Here is a 20,595-nt window from a genome sequence, read left to right as displayed (position 1 = left end):
ACATTACTGTACCACAACATTACTGGACCACAACATTACTGTACCACAACATCACTGGACTACAAGTGTACTACAACATTACTGGACTACAACATTACTGTACCACAACATTACTGGACCACAAGTGTACCACAACATTCTTGGACTACAACATTACCGGACCACGACATTACTGGACCACAAGTGTACCACAACATTACTGGACCACAAGTGTACCACAACATTACTGTACCACAACATTACTGGACTACAACATTACCGGACCACAACATTACTGGACTACAACATTACTGTACCACAACATTACTGGACCACAAGTGTACTATAACGTTACTGGACCACAAGTGTACCACGACATTACTGGACCACAACATTACTGGACTACAAGTGTACTACAACATTACTGGACTACAACATTACCGGACAACAACATTACTAGACCACAAGTGTACTACAACATTACTGGACCACAAGTGTACCACAACATTACTGGACTACAACATTACTGGACCACAAGTGTACCACAACATTACTGGACTACAACATTACTGGACCACAAGTGTACCACAACATTACTGGACTACAACATTACTGTACCACAACATTACTGGACTACAACATTACCGGACCACAACATTACTGGACTACAACATTACTGGACCACAACATTACTGGACCACAAGTGTACTACAACATTACTGGACTACAACATTACTGTACCACAACATTACTGGACCACAAGTGTACTACAACATTACCGGACCACAACATTACTGGACCACAAGTGTACTACAACATTACTGGACTACAACATTACTGTACCACAACATTACTGGACCACAAGCGTACTACAACATTACTGGACCACAGGTGTACCACAACATTACTGGACCACAAGTGTACTACAACATTACTGGACCACAAGTGTACCACAACATTACTGGACCACAAGTGTACCACAACATTACTGGACCACAAGTGTACTACAACATAACTGGACCACAAGTGTACCACAACATTACTGGACCACAAGTGTACCAAACATTACTGGACTACAACATTACCGGACCACAACATTACTGGACCACAAGTGTACTACAACATTACTGGACGACAAGTGTACCACAACATTACTGGACTACAACATTACTGTACCACAACATTACTGGACCACAACATTACTGTACCACAACATTACTGGCCCACAAGTGTACCACAACATTACTGTACTGCAACATTACTGGACCACAAGTGTACTACAACATTACTGGACCACAAGTGTACTACAACATTACTGTACCACAACATTACTGGACCACAAGTGTACTACAACATTACTGGACTACAACATTACTGTACCACAACATTACTATACTACAGACAGGAAGATGTCTGTATATGTGAGTATACAGACAGGAAGATGTCTGTATATGTGGGTATACAGACAGAAAGATGTCTGTATATGTGAGTATACAGACAGGAAGATGTCTATATGTGGGTATACAGACAGGAAGATGTCTGTATATGTGAGTATACAGACTGGGAGATGTCTGTATATGTGGGTATACAGAAAGGAAGATGTCTGTAAATGTGGGTATACAGACAGGAAGATGTCTGTATATGTGGGTATATAGACAGGAAGATGTCTGTATATGCAGGTATACAGACAGGAAGATGTCTGTATATGTGGGTATACAGACAGGAAGATGTCTGTATATGTGGGTATACAGACAGGAAGATGTCTGTATATGTAGGTATACAGACAGGAAGATGTCTGTATATGTGGGTATACAGACAAGAAGATGTCTGTATATGTGGGTATACAGACAAGAAGATGTCTGTATATGTAGGTATACAGACAGGAAGATGTCTGTATATATGGGTATACAGACAGGAAGATGTCTGTATATGTAGGTATACAGACAGGAAGATATCTGTATATGTAGGTAAACAGACAGGAAGATGTCTGTATATGTAGGTAAATAGACAGGAAGATGTCTGTATATGTGGGTATACAGACAGGAAGATGTCTGTATATGTGGGTATACAGACAGGAAGATGTCTGTATATGTGGGTATACAGACAAGAAGATGTCTGTATATGTAGGTAAACACACAGGAAGATGTCTGTATATGTAGGTATACAGACAGGAAGATGTCTGTATATATGGGTATACAGACAGGAAGATGTCTGTATATGTGGGTATACAGACAGGAAGATATCTGTATATGTCGGTAAACAGACAGGAAGATGTCTGTATATGTAGGTAAACAGACAGGAAGATGTCTGTATATGTGGGTATACAGACAGGAAGACGTCTGTATATGTGGGTATACAGACAGGAAGATGTCTGTATATGTAGGTAAACAGACAGAAAGATGTCTGTATGTGTGGGTATACAGACAGGAAGATGTCTGTATATGTGGGTAAACAGACAGGAAGATGTCTGTATATGTGGGTATACAGACAGGAAGATGTCTGTATATGTGGGCATACAGACAGAAAGATGTCTGTATATGTAGGTAAACAGACAAGAAGATGTCTGTATATTTGGGTATACAGACAGGAAGATGTCTGTATATGTGGGTAAACAGGCAGGAAGATGTCTGTATATGTGGGTATACAGACAGGAAGATGTCTGTATATGTGGGTATACAGACAGGAAGATGTCTGTATATGTAGGTAAACAGACAGGAAGATGTTTGTATATGTGGGTAAACAGACAGGAAGATGTCTGTATATGTGGGTATACAGACAGGAAGATGTCTGTATATGTGGGTATACAGACAGGAAGATGTCTGTATATGTGGGTATACAGACAGGAAGATGTCTGTATATGTAGGTATACAGACAGAAAGATGTCTGTATATGTAGGTAACCAGACAGGAAGATGTTTGTATATGTATGTATACAGACAGGAAGATGTCTGTATATGTAGGTAAACAGACAGGAAGATGTCTGTATATGTGGGTATACAGACAGAAAGATGTCTGTATATGTAGGTAAATAGACAGAATGATGTCTGTATATGTAGGTATACAGACAGGAAGATGTCTGTATATGTAGGTAAACAGACAGAAAGGTGTCTGTATATGTAGGTATACAGACAGGAAGATGTCTGTATATGTAGGTAAACAGAAAGAAAGATATCTGTATATGTAGGTATACAGACAGGAAGATGTCTGTATATGTAGGTGAACAGACAGAAAGATGTCTGTGTATGTAGGTATACAGACAGGAAGATGTCTGTATATGTAGGTAAACAGATAGGAAGATGTCTGTATATGTAGGTAAACAGATAGGAAGATGTCTGTATATGTGGGTATACAGACAGGAAGATATCTGTATATGTGGGTACACAGACAGGAAGATGTCTGTATATGTGGGTATACAGACAGGAAGATGTCTGTATATGTAGGTAAACAGACAGGAAGATGTCTGTATATGTAGGTATGCAGACAGTAAGATGTCTGTATATGTAGGTATACAGACAGGAAGATGTCTGTATATGTGGGTACACAGACAGAAAGATATCTGTATATGTAGGTAAATAGACAGAAGGATGTCTGTATATGTAGGTATACAGACAGGAAGATGTCTGTATATGAGGGTATACAGACAGAAAGATGTCTGTATATGTAGGTAAATAGACAGAAGGATGTCTGTATATGTAGGTATACAGACAGGAAGATGTCTGTATATGTAGGTAAACAGACAGGAAGATGTCTTTATGTGCTGGGGTCAGCTCTAGGTTATATAGGAAGATGATATAGAGGGTAGGAGAGAGAACAGTTCCCTGGGGGCACCCACTGTACAGCTTGAGAATGGTGCAGGTGAAGGCCATAAAGTGGTAATGATATTCTACCACTAGAGATGATTTTCTTGTGTGAATCAGTTGTATTCTAATATCAAAAGATCATTGAAATGTAAAAATGTAGTCTTGTTCCTCACATTTCATGTATTGTAATCTCAAAAGATTATTAAAATTGTAGTCTTGTTGCTCACATTTCGTGTATTTCAGTTTCAAAAGATTATTAGAAATCAAATATGTACTCTTTTTCTTCTCATTTCGTTTATTGTAATCTCAAAACATTATTAAGAATTAGAAATGTAGTCTTGTTCACATTTCGTGTATTGTAATCTCAAGAGATTATTAGATTAATAATGTAGTCTTGTTCTTCACATTTCATGACTGAATCCGTCAATCTAGATATTACTGATACATTTTGTGATTGAGAGTGAAAATAAATATTGGATATTGTTAGATTCTATTATGTTTTCTCTGTTTTTTTCAATGAAAATAGAGATCTAAAGAAAAATCATGAACAATTTTTCTCTTGGATTTTATTAGGTTTCAAATATTTTCTTACTGATAACTTAAGTTAGAGATTATGTACAAGAATCATCTGAAATATTTAGGTTAAAGTTAACAATACTTTCATGATGTTCCTGTGATTTTAACACATCATGATGAACCCATTTCAATGTGAGTAATAATTCTAACCCTGTTAATCATGCAGGACTGCACATTTGGGCCAGATGATCTAGTCTTCCCAGTACCTTCTTGCTTGTCTGTAGTTGGTGGGGGGGGGGTCATCAGCTAGACCATAACTTGTGAATGTTTTAATAACTTGATAATGTAACTAAGCCTACTTGGTTGATAATGTAATCATAAGCGGGACATAACACCTCTCCATTGTTTGATTGGTAGCTTGCTATAGTAATCATAACCTTAATCACATTGGTTCCCCCTTGCTTGCTTGCCACACTGCTTGTGTTGGAAGAATGATTAAGCCTTGAATCAAAACAGATTATGTTGTTGTGATTACATTGGACAGTATGATGGAGAGGTCAGGCCATGAGTTACCTTTTGATTACATTGGACAGCGTGGTGGAATGGTCCAGCCACGAGCCAGAGCCAAGTGTGTATGACTTTTCGGGCAACCATGACCTGGAGCAGTTCATAAGGACTGCTCAGCAGGAGGACCTCCTCGTTATCTTGAGGGTTGGCCCCTACATCTGCGCCGAGAGGGACATGGTATGTATGTTGCTCCTGTAGTGTGAGGAGATTATAGTGATAAGAGAAGGATGTGCTTGGGCTGAAAGAACTGTTGAAAGTGGTGTGAAAAGGGTATGTAGAGTAGGGCTTGTGATTGTGTACGGTGATGGTGGTGAGAAGAACAAAATCATGGTGTAGGAGAGGCCTGGGAGTGTTAGGAGGATATGGTGGTGTGAGAGAACCATGGTGGTGTTAGAGAGACATTGTGATGTGAAGGGGAACCTGTTGGTGATACAGGAAACATGCTTCCATCAGGGGAACAGGGATGTTAGGAAGCTAAGGATCATGGTGAGGCTCAGGTAAGAAGGAACTGTCTTTGTTGAGAGGGGAGCAGATGTACTGAAAGACAGGACGAAGCTGATAAGGGCATACTGGTGCACTGTATGTTATGAACACAGTCCTGCAGAGGGACATAATGATAAAAGAGGCACATGTTGGTACTAGAGGGGACTGTCAGAGGAACATGGCTGAGCTGACATGAACATGGAAGTGAAATAAGAAAGACAAGGTACATTTTGCTGATAATGTGGGTATGACCAAGCTGATGGAAGACAATCTTGAAGGAGGTACAGTAACTTAACAGGGATATAATTGTATATAGATGTACATGACTTGACAAGGATATAATGTTTATAGAGGTACATGACATAAGGATATAATGTATATAGATGCACATGACATAACAATGATATAATGTATATAGATTTACATGACTTTGACAATGGATTAGATAGTGCTGGGAAGGAGATGGCTCTGGTACTATAAGTATGTTAATGTCGAAGTTACACTTTGTGAAGTGAAAAAGGATTGCGATAATGGTGCTGTTAGAGCCCGGATGGTTGTTGTTGAAGGGGTTATGATGGTTTACAAGGGATTGAGTTGAGGGAAGGAAGTGGGAGAGTTCTGGTCATGTGGGAAGGGGACAGTGGTCATGTGACAGACTCTGGGGGCCAAGAGCAACTGTGTTGTGCTTTGAGAAACTTGACTGAGCAAGAGAGATTGTAATTAAGCCTCAGAGAATCTGCTGGAGATGAGAGAGATGAATCTTGTTAACAAGTTGGATGCAAATGCCCCAATTTTTTTTTAGTATGGCTGCCAAACCATTTGTCCAGAAACCCTGAGACCAAAGACAACCCAGATTTCAGGATTTTCCAGAACATGGCCAAATCTGTCCATAAAATATAGAATAAACAATGAAAGATATAGAATAAAATTGTTTTGAAGAGATACACATTAAAGTGGGTCTTGTTTGATCTACCAAGTCGCAACAAATTCACAACTAACCAGTTTCAAAAATATCCGGATTTCCTAATCTTCTGGTTTTCTGGAATCTGGATAAACAGTTCAGTACCTGTAATGAACAGTGTTATCCGTGGCATCTTTAATATGCAAACAGATGGAAATGAAGATAATGGAGAGAGAGAGAGAGTTCATCATCATACCTGCTAACAATTGATGTTCATCATCACACTTGCTAACAACTGATGTTCATCACACCTGCTAACAATTGATGTTCATCTTCACACCTGCTAATGACTGATGTTCATCTTCACACCTGCTAACAACTGATGTTCATCATCACACCTGCTAACAACTGATGTTCATCACACCTGCAAACAATTTATGTTCATCATCACACCTGCTAACAATTGATGTTCATCTTCACACCTGCTAACATTTGATGTTCATCATCACACTTGCTAACAACTGATGTTCATTATCACACCTGCTAACATTTGATGTTCATCATCACACTTGCTAACAATTGATGTTCATCTTCACACCTGCTAATGACTGATGTTCATCTTCACACCTGCTAATGACTGATGTTCATCTTCACACCTGCTAACAATTGATGTTCATCTTCACACCTGCTAATGACTGATGTTCATCTTCACACCTGCTAATGACTGATGTTCATCTTCACACCTGCTAACAACTGATGTTCATCACACCTGCTAATAATTAATGTTCATCATCACACCTGCTAACAACTGATGTTCATCACACCTGCAAACAATTTATGTTCATCATCACACCTGCTAACAACTGATGTTCATCACACCTGCTAACATTTGATGTTCATCATCACACTTGCTAACAACTGATGTTCATCACACCTGCTAACATTTGATGTTCATCATCACACTTGCTAACAATTGATGTTCATCTTCACACCTGCTAACATTTGATGTTCATCATCTCACCTGCTAACAACTGATGTTCATCACACCTGCTAACAACTGATGTTCATCACACCTGCTAATAATTAATGTTCATCATCACACTTGCTAACAACTGATGTTCATTATCACACCTGCTAACATTTGATGTTCATCATCACACCTGCTAACAGCTGATGTTCATCATCATACCTGCTAACAATTGATGTTCATCATCACACTTGCTAACAACTGATGTTCATTATCACACCTGCTAACAGCTGATGTTCATCATCACACCTGCTAACAACTGATGTTCATTATCACACCTGCTAACAGCTGATGTTCATCATCACACTGCTAACAATTGATGTTCATCTTCACACCTGCTAATGACTGATGTTCATCTTCACACCTGCTAACATTTGATGTTCATCATCACACTGCTAACAATTGATGTTCATCATTACACCTGCTGACAACTGATGTTCATCATCACACCTGCTAACAATTGATGTTCATCTTCACACCTGCTAACATTTGATGTTCATCATCATACCTGCTAACAATTGATGTTCATCTTCACACCTGCTAATGACTGATGTTCATCTTCACACCTGCTAATGACTGATGTTCATCTTCACACCTGCTAACATTTGATGTTCATCATCACACCTGCTAACATTTGATGTTCATCATCACACTTGCTAACAACTGATGTTCATTATCACACTTGCTAACAACTGATGTTCATTATCACACCTGCTAACAATTGATGTTCATCTTCACACCTGCTAACAACTGATGTTCATCACACCTGCTAATAATTAATGTTCATCATCACACTTGCTAACAATTGATGTTCATCTTCACACCTGCTAACAACTGATGTTCATTATCACACCTGCTAACAATTGATGTTCATCATTACACCTGCTGACAACTGATGTTCATTATCACACCTGCTAACAGCTGATGTTCATCATCATACCTGCTAACAATTGATGTTCATCATCATACCTGCTAACAATTGATGTTCATCATCACACTTGCTAACAATTGATGTTCATCTTCACACCTGCTAACATTTGATGTTCATCATCACACCTGCTAACATTTGATGTTCATCATCACACTTGCTAACAATTGATGTTCATCATCACACCTGCTAACATTTGATGTTCATCATCATACCTGCTAACAATTGATGTTCATCATTACACCTGCTGACAACTGATGTTCATTATCACACTTGCTAACAATTGATGTTCATCTTCACACCTGCTAACATTTGATGTTCATCATCACACTGCTAACAATTGATGTTCATCATCACACTTGCTAACAACTGATGTTCATTATCACACTTGCTAACAATTGATGTTCATCTTCACACCTGCTAACAATTGATGTTCATCTTCACACTGCTAACAATTGATGTTCATCTTCACACCTGCTAACAACTGATGTTCATCATCACACTTGCTAACAACTGATGTTCATCATCACACTGCTAACAATTGATGTTCATCATCTCACCTGCTAACAACTGATGTTCATCACACCTGCTAACATTTGATGTTCATCATCACACTTGCTAACAACTGATGTTCATCACACCTGCTAACAACTGATGTTCATCATCACACTTGCTAACAACTGATGTTCATCACACCTGCTAACAGCTGATGTTCATCATCACACCTGCTAACATTTGATGTTCATCATCATACCTGCTAACAATTGATGTTCATCTTCACACCTGCTAACAGCTGATGTTCATCATCACACTTGCTAACAACTGATGTTCATCATCATACCTGCTAACAATTGATGTTCATCTTCACACCTGCTAACAACTGATGTTCATCACACCTGCAAACAATTTATGTTCATCATCACACTTGCTAACAATTGATGTTCATCATCACACTTGCTAACAATTGATGTTCATCTTCACACCTGCTAATGACTGATGTTCATCTTCACACCTGCTAACAATTGATGTTCATCTTCACACCTGCTAACAGCTGATGTTCATCATCACACTTGCTAACAATTGATGTTCATCATCACACTTGCTAACAATTGATGTTCATCTTCACACCTGCTAACAACTGATGTTCATTATCACACCTGCTAACAGCTGATGTTCATCATCATACCTGCTAACAATTGATGTTCATCTTCACACCTGCTAACAATTGATGTTCATCATCACACTTGCTAACAACTGATGTTCATTATCACACTTGCTAACAACTGATGTTCATCACACCTGCAAACAATTTATGTTCATCATCACACCTGCTAACATTTGATGTTCATCATCACACTGCTAACAATTGATGTTCATCTTCACACCTGCTAATGACTGATGTTCATCTTCACACCTGCTAACATTTGATGTTCATCATCACACTTGCTAACGATTGATGTTCATCTTCACACCTGCTAATGACTGATGTTCATCTTCACACCTGCTAACAGTTGATGTTCATCTTCACACCTGCTAACAATTGATGTTCATCATCACACCTGCTAACAATTGATGTTCATCATCTCACCTGCTAACAACTGATGTTCATTATCACACTTGCTAACAACTGATGTTCATCACACCTGCTAAGAAATTGATGTTCATCATCACACCTGCTAATAATTAATGTTCATCATCACACTTGCTAACAATTGATGTTCATCATCATACCTGCTAACAATTGATGTTCATCATCACACCTGCTAACAGCTGATGTTCATCATCACACCTGCTAGCAACTGATGTTCATCACACCTGCAAACAATTTATGTTCATCATCACACCTGCTAACAACTGATGTTCATTATCACACCTGCTAACAATTGATGTTCATCATTACACCTGCTGACAACTGATGTTCATCACACCTGCTAACATTTGATGTTCATCATCACACTTGCTAACATCTGATGTTCATCACACCTAACAACTGATGTTCATCATCACACCTGCTAACAACTGGTTGTAGAGTTGTAGGTATTGCTGTTGCAGAAGTTGGCCAGGGGTCTGGACGCCATCCTGGCCCTGAACGCCTCTGTCAACATATATATGTTCCATGGTGGCACATCCTACGGTCTCACCTCAGGCAAGATCTACTTGTGTTCTGTGTAAACAACTTATGTGGAGTGGTAGAGGATTGGAGGGGGAAGGTATGGTGGGGGAAGAATGTATGGGATGGTGAGGGAAGAATGTATGGGATGATATATGCAAGGAAGGCTTATAAGGACTGGAATAAGTGAAGAGTCCATTCATGTAGACATAGATTATGAGATGGTTAAGTTAGTTTTACAGCAACATGAGCAAAGGTTACCGTAGTAGTACACGCCACTACAACCAAGCAAGGAAGGTAATCCTTTATGATTGAACGACATCCATTTTGATTTGTTTTCACTGATGAATTTAACCAAATGTAACCCAAAATGAGTATTTTTTCTTTGATAATATTATACTTTCACAACCATACCCATAACATTTCATGCACCCCAGTTAACTTGTGAATGAATTTAACTTCAGTAACAACTGTAGCTGTGGTCCATAACCTTTGAACATGGTTGTTGGCTCTGAGATGTCTGTAAGAGGAAAGTTACAATGGGGGTACACACAGTGACCAGTTACAACAGGGGTACACACAGTGACCAGTTACAACAGGGGTACACACAGTGACCAGTTACAACAGGGGTACACAAAGTGATCTGTTACAACAGGGATACACACAGTGACCAGTTACAACAGGGGTACACACAGTGATCTGTTACAACAGGGATACACAGAGTGACCAGTTACAACAGGGGCACACACAGTGATCTGTTACAACAGGGATACACAGAGTGACCGGTTACAACAGGGATACACAAAGTGATCTGTTATAACAGGGGTACACACACTGACCACTTTCAGCAGGAGTAAACACAGTGACCTGTTACAACAGGGTTACACACAGCAACCTGTTACAACAGGGATACACAGAGTGACCTGTTACAACAGGGATACACAGAGTGACCAGTTACAACAGGGGTACACACAGTGACCAGTTACAAGAGTGAGGCTTGACTCACAGTGTGTACATTAATGATGATGTCAACTTTATCACTGTAATTTCAGGGTCGACTTTGAACCAGGGCTTCCAGTCTTGTCCTACATCATATGACTACGATGCTCCTGTGTCTGAAGCAGGTGACCCAACACCCAAATACTTTGCACTGAGGAACGTTATTAGCAAGGTACAGTTATGGCTCATTTGTTTTTTTTACGGGTGTGCTTTGATAAGTAGTTTGTATTTATCAAGGGTGTAAGGCATCTTTAAGAGTAGAAAGAGAGTGGAGTGAATGGTTAAAAGTGAAGGTCGGTCTGTGTCAGGAGTGTATGATGGCACCATGATTGTTTAATATGTTTCTGAATGGGGTGGTTAGTGAGGGAAATGCAAAAGTTTTGAATATATGGATGAGTTTACAGTCTGTTGGGGATGAGAGGGCCTGGGAAGTGAGTCACTTGTTGTTCGCTGTTGATACAATACTGGTGGCTGGTTCGAATGAGAAATTGCAGAAGTTGGTGACTGAGTTGGACAATGTATAAAAGGAGAAAGTTGGAGTAAATGTGAAAAAAGCAAGGTTATTAGGTTCAGTAGGGCTGAGGGACAAGTTAATTGGGATGTAAGTTTGAATGGAGAAAAATTGGAGGAAGTGAAGTGTATTAGATATATGGAAGGAGACTTAGGAGCAAATGGAACCATGGAAGCAGAAATGAGTCACAGGGTGGGGGAGGCGGCGAAGGTTCTAGGAGTGATGAAGAATGTGTGGAAAGAGAGAATGTTATCTTGGAGAGCAAAAATGGGTGTGTTCGAAGGAATAGTAGTCCCAACAGTATTATATGGTTGCAAGGCATAGGCTATAAATAGGGATGTACAGAGGAGGGTGAATGTGTTGGAAATGATATGTTTGAGGAGAATATGTGGTGTTAGGTGGTTTGATTAAGTAATGAAAGAGTAAGAGAAATGTGTGGAAATAAAAAGTGTGGCTGAGAAAGCAGAAGAGGGTGTGTTGAAATGGTGTTATATGGAGAGAATGAATGAGGAAAGATTGACAAATGGGATATATGTGTCAGAGATGGAAGGAACAAGGAGAAGCAGGAAACCAAATTGGAAGTGGAAGGATGGAGTGAAAAAGATTTTGAGCAATCAGGGCTTGAACATGCAGGATGGTGAAAGGTATGCATGGAATAGAGTGAATTGGAATGATGTGGTATACTGGGGTTGTTGTGCTGTCAATGGACTGAACAGGGCTTGTGAAACATCTGGAGTGAACCACAGAAAGGTATGTGGGGCCTCTCCTTAGCCTACAGGAAAGTGAGTGATCACAGTATGCTTGGCAGTCCATTGGCATAGTTGGGTCATTAATGTTCCTATTAAGGGGTTCTTTTAAACTAAAACTTATGGGCCCCCATGGAGATCTTACTTGATCATCATTAACTATCAAGCAATGATCAGTTCTTCTATCTTCTGTTATTTTTGTACTCCTACATATATATTGCAAGAGGTCACTGTGGTGTACGTGATGTAGTATATGCATGTAACCAACAGGAAAATGAAAAACGATAAGTTCCCAGGTGCACTGTTGTGTAATGATGACATCATCAGGGGACATATGATGCAAGAATGAGATAGAACACGTAGAACAGTCAGTTGATATACAAGGAAGAGATGTAGCGAAGATGCCATTGATAAACAAGTGTTACTGCATGGTGGTGTTTGGTTCTGGCATCATGTCTGTCATAAAGGTTTTATTATGTGGACAGGAGAGGAAACTGTTTACAAATTTTGCCTATGACAAAGTACTCCAGTTTGTATAGCCCTTCACTAATATGAATGCTACAATTTTTTGTGTAACTGATAACAGAAAATTTAGTGATATTTCTTGTAGTAAAGGAGTTACAGGTAATAAATGAATTAGTGTTACTCCAGTTAGTTCATTGGTCATAGTTTCTAATATGATGAAACAAAGCATTTGATTCTTGTCCCATTCTTTTTTTTTTTTTTTTTTTTTTTTTTTTTATACTTTGTCGCTGTCTCCCGCGTTTGCGAGGTAGCGCAAGGAAACAGACGAAAGAAATGGCCCCCCCCCCCCATACACATGTACATACACACGTCCACACACGCAAATATACATACCTACACAGCTTTCCATGGTTTACCCCAGACGCTTCACATGCCTTGCTTCAATCCACTGACAGCACGTCAACCCCTGTATACCACATGACTCCAATTCACTCTATTTCTTGCCCTCCTTTCACCCTCCTGCATGTTCAGGCCCCGATCACACAAAATCTTTTTCACTCCATCTTTCCACCTCCAATTTGGTCTCCCTCTTCTCCTCGTTCCCTCCACCTCCGACACATATATCCTCTTGGTCAATCTCTCCTCACTCATTCTCTCCATGTGCCCAAACCATTTCAAAACACCCTCTTCTGCTCTCTCAACCACGCTCTTTTTATTTCCACACATCTCTCTTACCCTTACGTTACTTACTCGCTCAAACCACCTCACACCACACATTGTCCTCAAACATCTCATTTCCAGCACATCCATCCTCCTGCGCACATCTCTATCCATAGCCCACGCCTCGCAACCATACAGCATTGTTGGTACCACTATTCCCTCAAACATACCCATTTTTGCTTTCCGAGATAATGTTCTCGACTTCCACACATTTTTCAAGGCTCCCAAAATTTTCGCCCCCTCCCCCACCCTATGATCCACTTCCGCTTCCATGGTTCCATCCGCTGACAGATCCACTCCCAGATATCTAAAACACTTCACTTCCTCCAGTTTTTCTCCATTCAAACTCACCTCCCAATTGACTTGACCCTCACCCCTACTGTACCTAATAACCTTGCTCTTATTCACATTTACTCTCAACTTTCTTCTTCCACACACTTTACCAAACTCAGTCACCAGCTTCTGCAGTTTCTCACATGAATCAGCCACCAGCGCTGTATCATCAGCGAACAACAATTGACTCACTTCCCAAGCTCTCTCATCCCCAACAGACTTCATACTTGCCCCTCTTTCCAGGACTCTTGCATTTACCTCCTTTACAACCCCATCCATAAACAAATTAAACAACCATGGAGACATCACACACCCCTGCCGCAAACCTACATTCACTGAGAACCAATCACTTTCCTCTCTTCCTACACGTACACATGCCTTACATCCTCGATAAAAACTTTTCACTGCTTCTAACAACTTGTCTCCCACACCATATATTCTTAATACCTTCCACAGAGCATCTCTATCAACTCTATCATATGCCTTCTCCAGATCCATAAATGCTACATACAAATCCCTTTGCTTTTCTAAGTATTTCTCACATACATTCTTCAAAGCAAACACCTGATCCACACATCCTCTACCACTTCTGAAACCGCACTGCTCTTCCCCAATCTGATGCTCTGTACATGCCTTCACCCTCTCAATCAATACCCTCCCATATAATTTACCAGGAATACTCAACAAACTTATACCTCTGTAATTTGAGCACTCACTCTTATCCCCTTTGCCTTTGTACAATGGCACTATGCACGCATTCCGCCAATCCTCAGGCACCTCACCATGAGTCATACATACATTAAATAACCTTACCAACCAGTCAACAATACAGTCACCCCCTTTCTTAATAAATTCCACTGCAATACCATCCAAACCTGCTGCCTTGCCGGCTTTCATCTTCCGCAAAGCTTTTACTACCTCTTCTCTGTTTACCAAATCATTTTCCCTAACCCTCTCACTTTGCACACCACCTCGACCAAAACACCCTATATCTGCCACTCTGTCATCAGACACATTCAACAAACCTTCAAAATACTCATTCCATCTCCTTCTCACATCACCGCTACTTGTTATCACCTCCCCATTTACGCCCTTCACTGAAGTTCCCATTTGCTCCCTTGTCTTACGCACCCTATTTACCTCCTTCCAGAACATCTTTTTATTCTCCCTAAAATTTACTGATAGTCTCTCACCCCAACTCTCATTTGCCCTTTTTTTCACCTCTTGCACCTTTCTCTTGACCTCCTGTCTCTTTCTTTTATACTTCTCCCACTCAATTGCATTTTTTCCCTGCAAAAATCGTCCAAATGCCTCTCTCTTCTCTTTCACTAATACTCTTACTTCTTCATCCCACCACACACTACCCTTTCTAAACAGCCCACCTCCCACTCTTCTCATGCCACAAGCATCTTTTGCGCAATCCATCACTGATTCCCTAAATACATCCCATTCCTCCCCGACTCCCCTTACTTCCATTGTTCTCACCTTTTTCCATTCTGTACACAGTCTCTCCTGGTACTTCCCCACACAGGTCTCCTTCCCAAGCTCACTTACTCTCACCACCTTCTTCACCCCAACATTCACTCCTCTTTTCTGAAAACCCATACTAATCTTCACCTTAGCCTCCACAAGATAATGATCAGACATCCCATTGTCCCATTCTTATACTATATTTATGTTGCTTAAGTCTAACATAATGATTCTTACCAGTCTGCCCAACATAAAACACATTACAGTTTTTACAAGGGATTCAGTAAGCACACCCCACAGAATTTCTGGTTTTTGATTGGGATATACTTTATAGTATTGTTATTCCTGAAGGCTACATTTACATTAAAGGAGTTAAGCAACCTGGGAAGTAATGTAGAATTATCACTAAAAGGGAGAACTAAAAGATTCTTGGTATCAAGGTTTAACTCTATTAAATGATTTCTTTTTGCCAACTTCAGGGATTTATCAATGAAAGATCTAGGATACTTTAACTTGGATCCAATAGAATATGTCTTCTCAAACTCATCATGATTAAATTCCAGACTGCATATACATAATGCACCAAGGAACATCAACTGGAATGATGATAGTCTAACTCTGTCATGTTGAGCTGAGTAATAATGAATATAAGAACAAACATTGGTGGGTTTTCTGTATGTGCTAAACTTAAACATGTTTCCATCCCTGTGGACCATGCAGTCTAAAAATTGTAACTTAACATAATAGAGTTAAACTGTTTTGTTAATAGCGTGTCAACTTTCTAATTTTGGTGTTGCCAGGCTGTTTTTAACTCCACTCCCAGATATATAAAACACTTCACCTCCTCCAGTTTTTCTCCATTCAAACTTACCTCCCAATTTACTTGTCCCTAAACTCTACTGAACCTAACAACCTTGCTCTTATTCACATTATTATTATCATTATCATTTTTTTTTTTTTTTTTTGCTTTGTCGCTGTCTCCCGCGTTTGCGAGGTAGCGCAAGGAAACAGATGAAAGAAATGGCCCAACCCACCCCCATACACATGTATATACATACGTCCACACACGCAAATATACATACCTACACAGCTTTCCATGGTTTACCCCAGACGCTTCACATGCCTTGATTCAATCCACTGACAGCACGTCAACCCCGGTATACCACATCGCTCCAATTCACTCTATTCCTTGCCCTCCTTTCACCCTCCTGCATGTTCAGGCCCCGATCACACAAAATCTTTTTCACTCCATCTTTCCACCTCCAATTTGGTCTCCCTCTTCTCCTCGTTCCCTCCACCTCCGACACATATATTCTCTTGGTCAATCTTTCCTCACTCATTCTCTCCATGTGCCCGAACCATTTCAAAACACCCTCTTCTGCTCTCTCAACCACGCTCTTTTTATTTCCACACATCTCTCTTACCCTTACGTTACTTACTCGATCAAACCACCACACACCACACATTGTCCTCAAACATCTCATTTCCAGCACATCCATCCTCCTGCGCACAACTCTATCCATAGCCCACGCCTCGCAACCATACAACATTGTTGGAACCACTATTCCTTCAAACATACCCATTTTTGCTTTCCGAGATAATGTTCTCGACTTCCACACATTCTTAAAGGCTCCCAGAATTTTCGCCCCCTCCCCCACCCTATGATCCACTTCCGCTTCCATGGTTCCATCCACTGCCAGATCCACTCCCAGATATCTAAAACACTTCACTTCCTCCAGTTTTTCTCCATTCAAACTCACCTCCCAATTGACTTGACCCTCAACCCTACTGTACCTAATAACCTTGCTCTTATTCACATTTACTCTTAACTTTCTTCTTTCACACACTTTACCAAACTCAGTCACCAGCTTCTGCAGTTTCTCACATGAATCAGCCACCAGCGCTGTATCATCAGCGAACAACAACTGACTCACTTCCCAAGCTGTCTCATCCCCAACAGACTTCATACTTGCCCCTCTTTCCAAAACTCTTGCATTCACCTCCCTAACAACCCCATCCATAAACATTATTATTATTATCATTATTATTATTATTATTATTATTATTATTATTATTATTATTATTATTATTCTCTCAAGATGCTCCAATTTGGTCTCCCACTTCTTCTTGCTCCCTCCACCTCTGACACATATATCATCTTTGTCAATCTTTCCTCACTCATTCTCTCCATATGACCAAACCATTTCAACACATCCTCTTCTACTCTCTCAACCACACTCTTTTTATTACCACACATCTCTCTCTCACCCTTTCATTACTTACTCGATCAAACCACATCACACCACATATTGTCTTCAACCATTTCATTTCCAACACGTCCACCCTCCTCTGCACAACCCCAATAATAATTAGCAGCATGGTCTTACATAGTCCTTCATTATCTTTTGGAGTAAATTTCTTCAGGTGTTCATTTACAGAAACCTAGGTGTTTTGTCGGATAGTAACATTTCATAAAAGCCTGAATAGAAACTTTTAGAATAAATATTTATGTGAATTACTGTTTCCCATTATAATTGTATGACTATCTTTGTGTACTTGCCTGTACTTTTGTCAAGATCTAATATTACGGTATCTCCGTGTTTCACTGTATCCTTGTATCTGTACCGCAGTATACATTTATTTTTCTGTGTCCCCACAGTACATGGTGATGCCACCTGGACCTTTACCTCAGCCATCCCCAAAGGGAGCATATGGGACAGTGCAGCTGGAGGCACTGGCCAGTGCCCAGCAGGTGGGGGCTCTCCTGCAGGCAGCTACCCATCCCTGGCCTCTTACCTTTGAGCAACTTCATGTCCCAAATGGACTCATCCTATACAAGACAGTTCTTCCATTCAGGATTGTGAGTAATGAATGTTCTTTTGTGTAGGAACAGAGGTACAAACCATTCTCTGTTTCAGTTATGTGACTGCAAACTATTCTGTCCACAGCATCTCCACACTTACCTGTCACTTCTGCCAGTACAATGTAACATCAGGAACAAAAGAACAATGGTCTTTTTTGCACACATCGTTTTAGCTGTCATGTGTAATGTACTGAAGCCAGAACCTACCACCCACACATTACTTTATAGTTTACCTTGACCGCTTCATATGCTTATTTTACCCCATAGCACATCAACCCATATATATCACATTGATCCAGTTGATTACATCCCATGCACACCTCTCACCCTCCTGAATGTTCAGTTCCCTATTACTCCAAAGCCTCCATCACTCCATCCTCCTAACCTCCTTCTCAGTTTCTCCCCTCCTCCTTGCTCCATCCACTGCTGTCAATTTGTATTTTTTCGCTTACCCTCTGATTCATTTCATATTACCCTGGTTGGCCCTTGGCTCTCTCAACCAATTTCCACTTGCTACCACAACACTCTCTTAGACTGTATTCCTTACATGGTCAACCCATCTCACAATAAGTATTGTCCTGAGGCATTTCATTTCCAGTAAGTCCTCCCTGTTCCTTCGTTTTCCAATCAAAGCCCAAGACTAACACCCTACAACATTGTCAGACTACAAATGCTGCTGCTATTATTACTGCTACTACAGCCACTGCTACTACTATGAATACTACTACTATTATTGATATTAGAAATATAATAATAATAAAAATAATAATATTGATAATTATAATAATAATAATGATAATAATAATAATAATATTTTTTTTTTTTTTTTTTTGCTTTGTCGCTGTCTCCCGCATTTGCGAGGTAGCACAAGGAAACAGACGAAAGAAATGTCCCAACCCACCCCCATACACATGTATATACATACGTCCAGACACGCAAATATACATACCTACACAGCTTTCCATGGTTTACCCCAGACGCTTCACATGCCTTGATTCAATCCACTGACAGCACGTCAACCCCGGTATACCACATCACTCCAATTCACTCTATTCCTTGCCCTCCTTTCACCCTCCTGCATGTTCAAGCCCCGATCACACAAAATCTTTTTCACTCCATCTTTCCACCTCCAATTTGGTCTCCCTCTTCTCCTCGTTCCCTCCACCTCCAACACATATATTCTCTTGGTCAATCTTTCCTCACTCATTCTCTCCATGTGCCCAAACCATTTCAAAACACCCTCTTCTGCTCTCTCAACCACACTCTTTTTATTTCCACACATCTCTCTTACCCTTACATTACTTACTCGATCAAACCACCTCACACCACACATTGTCCTCAAACATCTCATTTCCAGCACATCCATCCTCCTCCACACAACTCTATCCATAGCCCATGCCTCGCAACCATACAACATTGTTGGAACCACTATTCCTTCAAACATACCCATTTTTGCTTTCCAAGATAATGTTCTCGACTTCCACACATTCTTCAAGGCTCCCAGAATTTTCGCCCCCTCCCCCACCCTATGATCCACTTCCGCTTCCATGGTTCCATCCGCTGCCAGATCCACTCCCAGATATCTAAAACACTTCACTTCCTCCAGTTTTTCTCCATTCAAACTCACCTCCCAATTGACTTGACCCTCAACCCTACTGTACCTAATAACCTTGCTCTTATTCACATTTACTCTAAACTTTCTTCTTCCACACACTTTACCAAACTCAGTCACCAGCTTCTGCAGTTTCTCACATGAATCAGCCACCAGCGCTGTATCATCAGCGAACAACAACTGACTCACTTCCCAAGCTTTCTCATCCCCAACAGACTTCATACTTGCCCCTCTTTCCAAAACTCTTGCATTCACCTCCCTAACAACCCCATCCATAAACAAATTAAACAACCATGGAGACATCACACACCCCTGCCGTAAACCTACATTCACTGAGAACCAATCACTTTCCTCTCTTCCTACACGTACACATGCCTTACATCCTCGATAAAAACTTTTCACTGCTTCTAACAACTTGCCTCCCACACCATATATTCTTAATACCTTCCACAGAGCATCTCTATCAACTCTATCATATGCCTTCTCCAGATCCATAAATGCTACATACAAATCCATTTGCTTTTCTAAGTATTTCTCACATACATTCTTCAAAGCAAACACCTGAT

General features: G+C 40.3%; 1 protein-coding gene across 1 annotated transcript in view; it reads left to right on the top strand.

The window, feature by feature from the left end:
• The window catches only part of LOC139761229 (beta-galactosidase-like), a 43,659-nt gene that overhangs the window by 11,780 nt on the left and 11,284 nt on the right, over positions 1-20,595 (top strand). Inside the window, exons 4-8 of the mRNA XM_071685272.1 lie at positions 4,888-5,042; positions 5,763-5,815; positions 10,238-10,346; positions 11,363-11,481; positions 18,214-18,414. Coding sequence (XP_071541373.1) covers positions 4,888-5,042; positions 5,763-5,815; positions 10,238-10,346; positions 11,363-11,481; positions 18,214-18,414 — 637 coding nt within the window. The remainder of the gene's footprint in view (positions 1-4,887; positions 5,043-5,762; positions 5,816-10,237; positions 10,347-11,362; positions 11,482-18,213; positions 18,415-20,595) is intronic.

Source organism: Panulirus ornatus, chromosome 39, assembly GCF_036320965.1.
Source record: "Panulirus ornatus isolate Po-2019 chromosome 39, ASM3632096v1, whole genome shotgun sequence".
Classification (NCBI taxonomy): Eukaryota; Metazoa; Arthropoda; class Malacostraca; order Decapoda; family Palinuridae; genus Panulirus; species Panulirus ornatus.
This window is presented reverse-complemented; position numbering and strand designations above follow the sequence as displayed.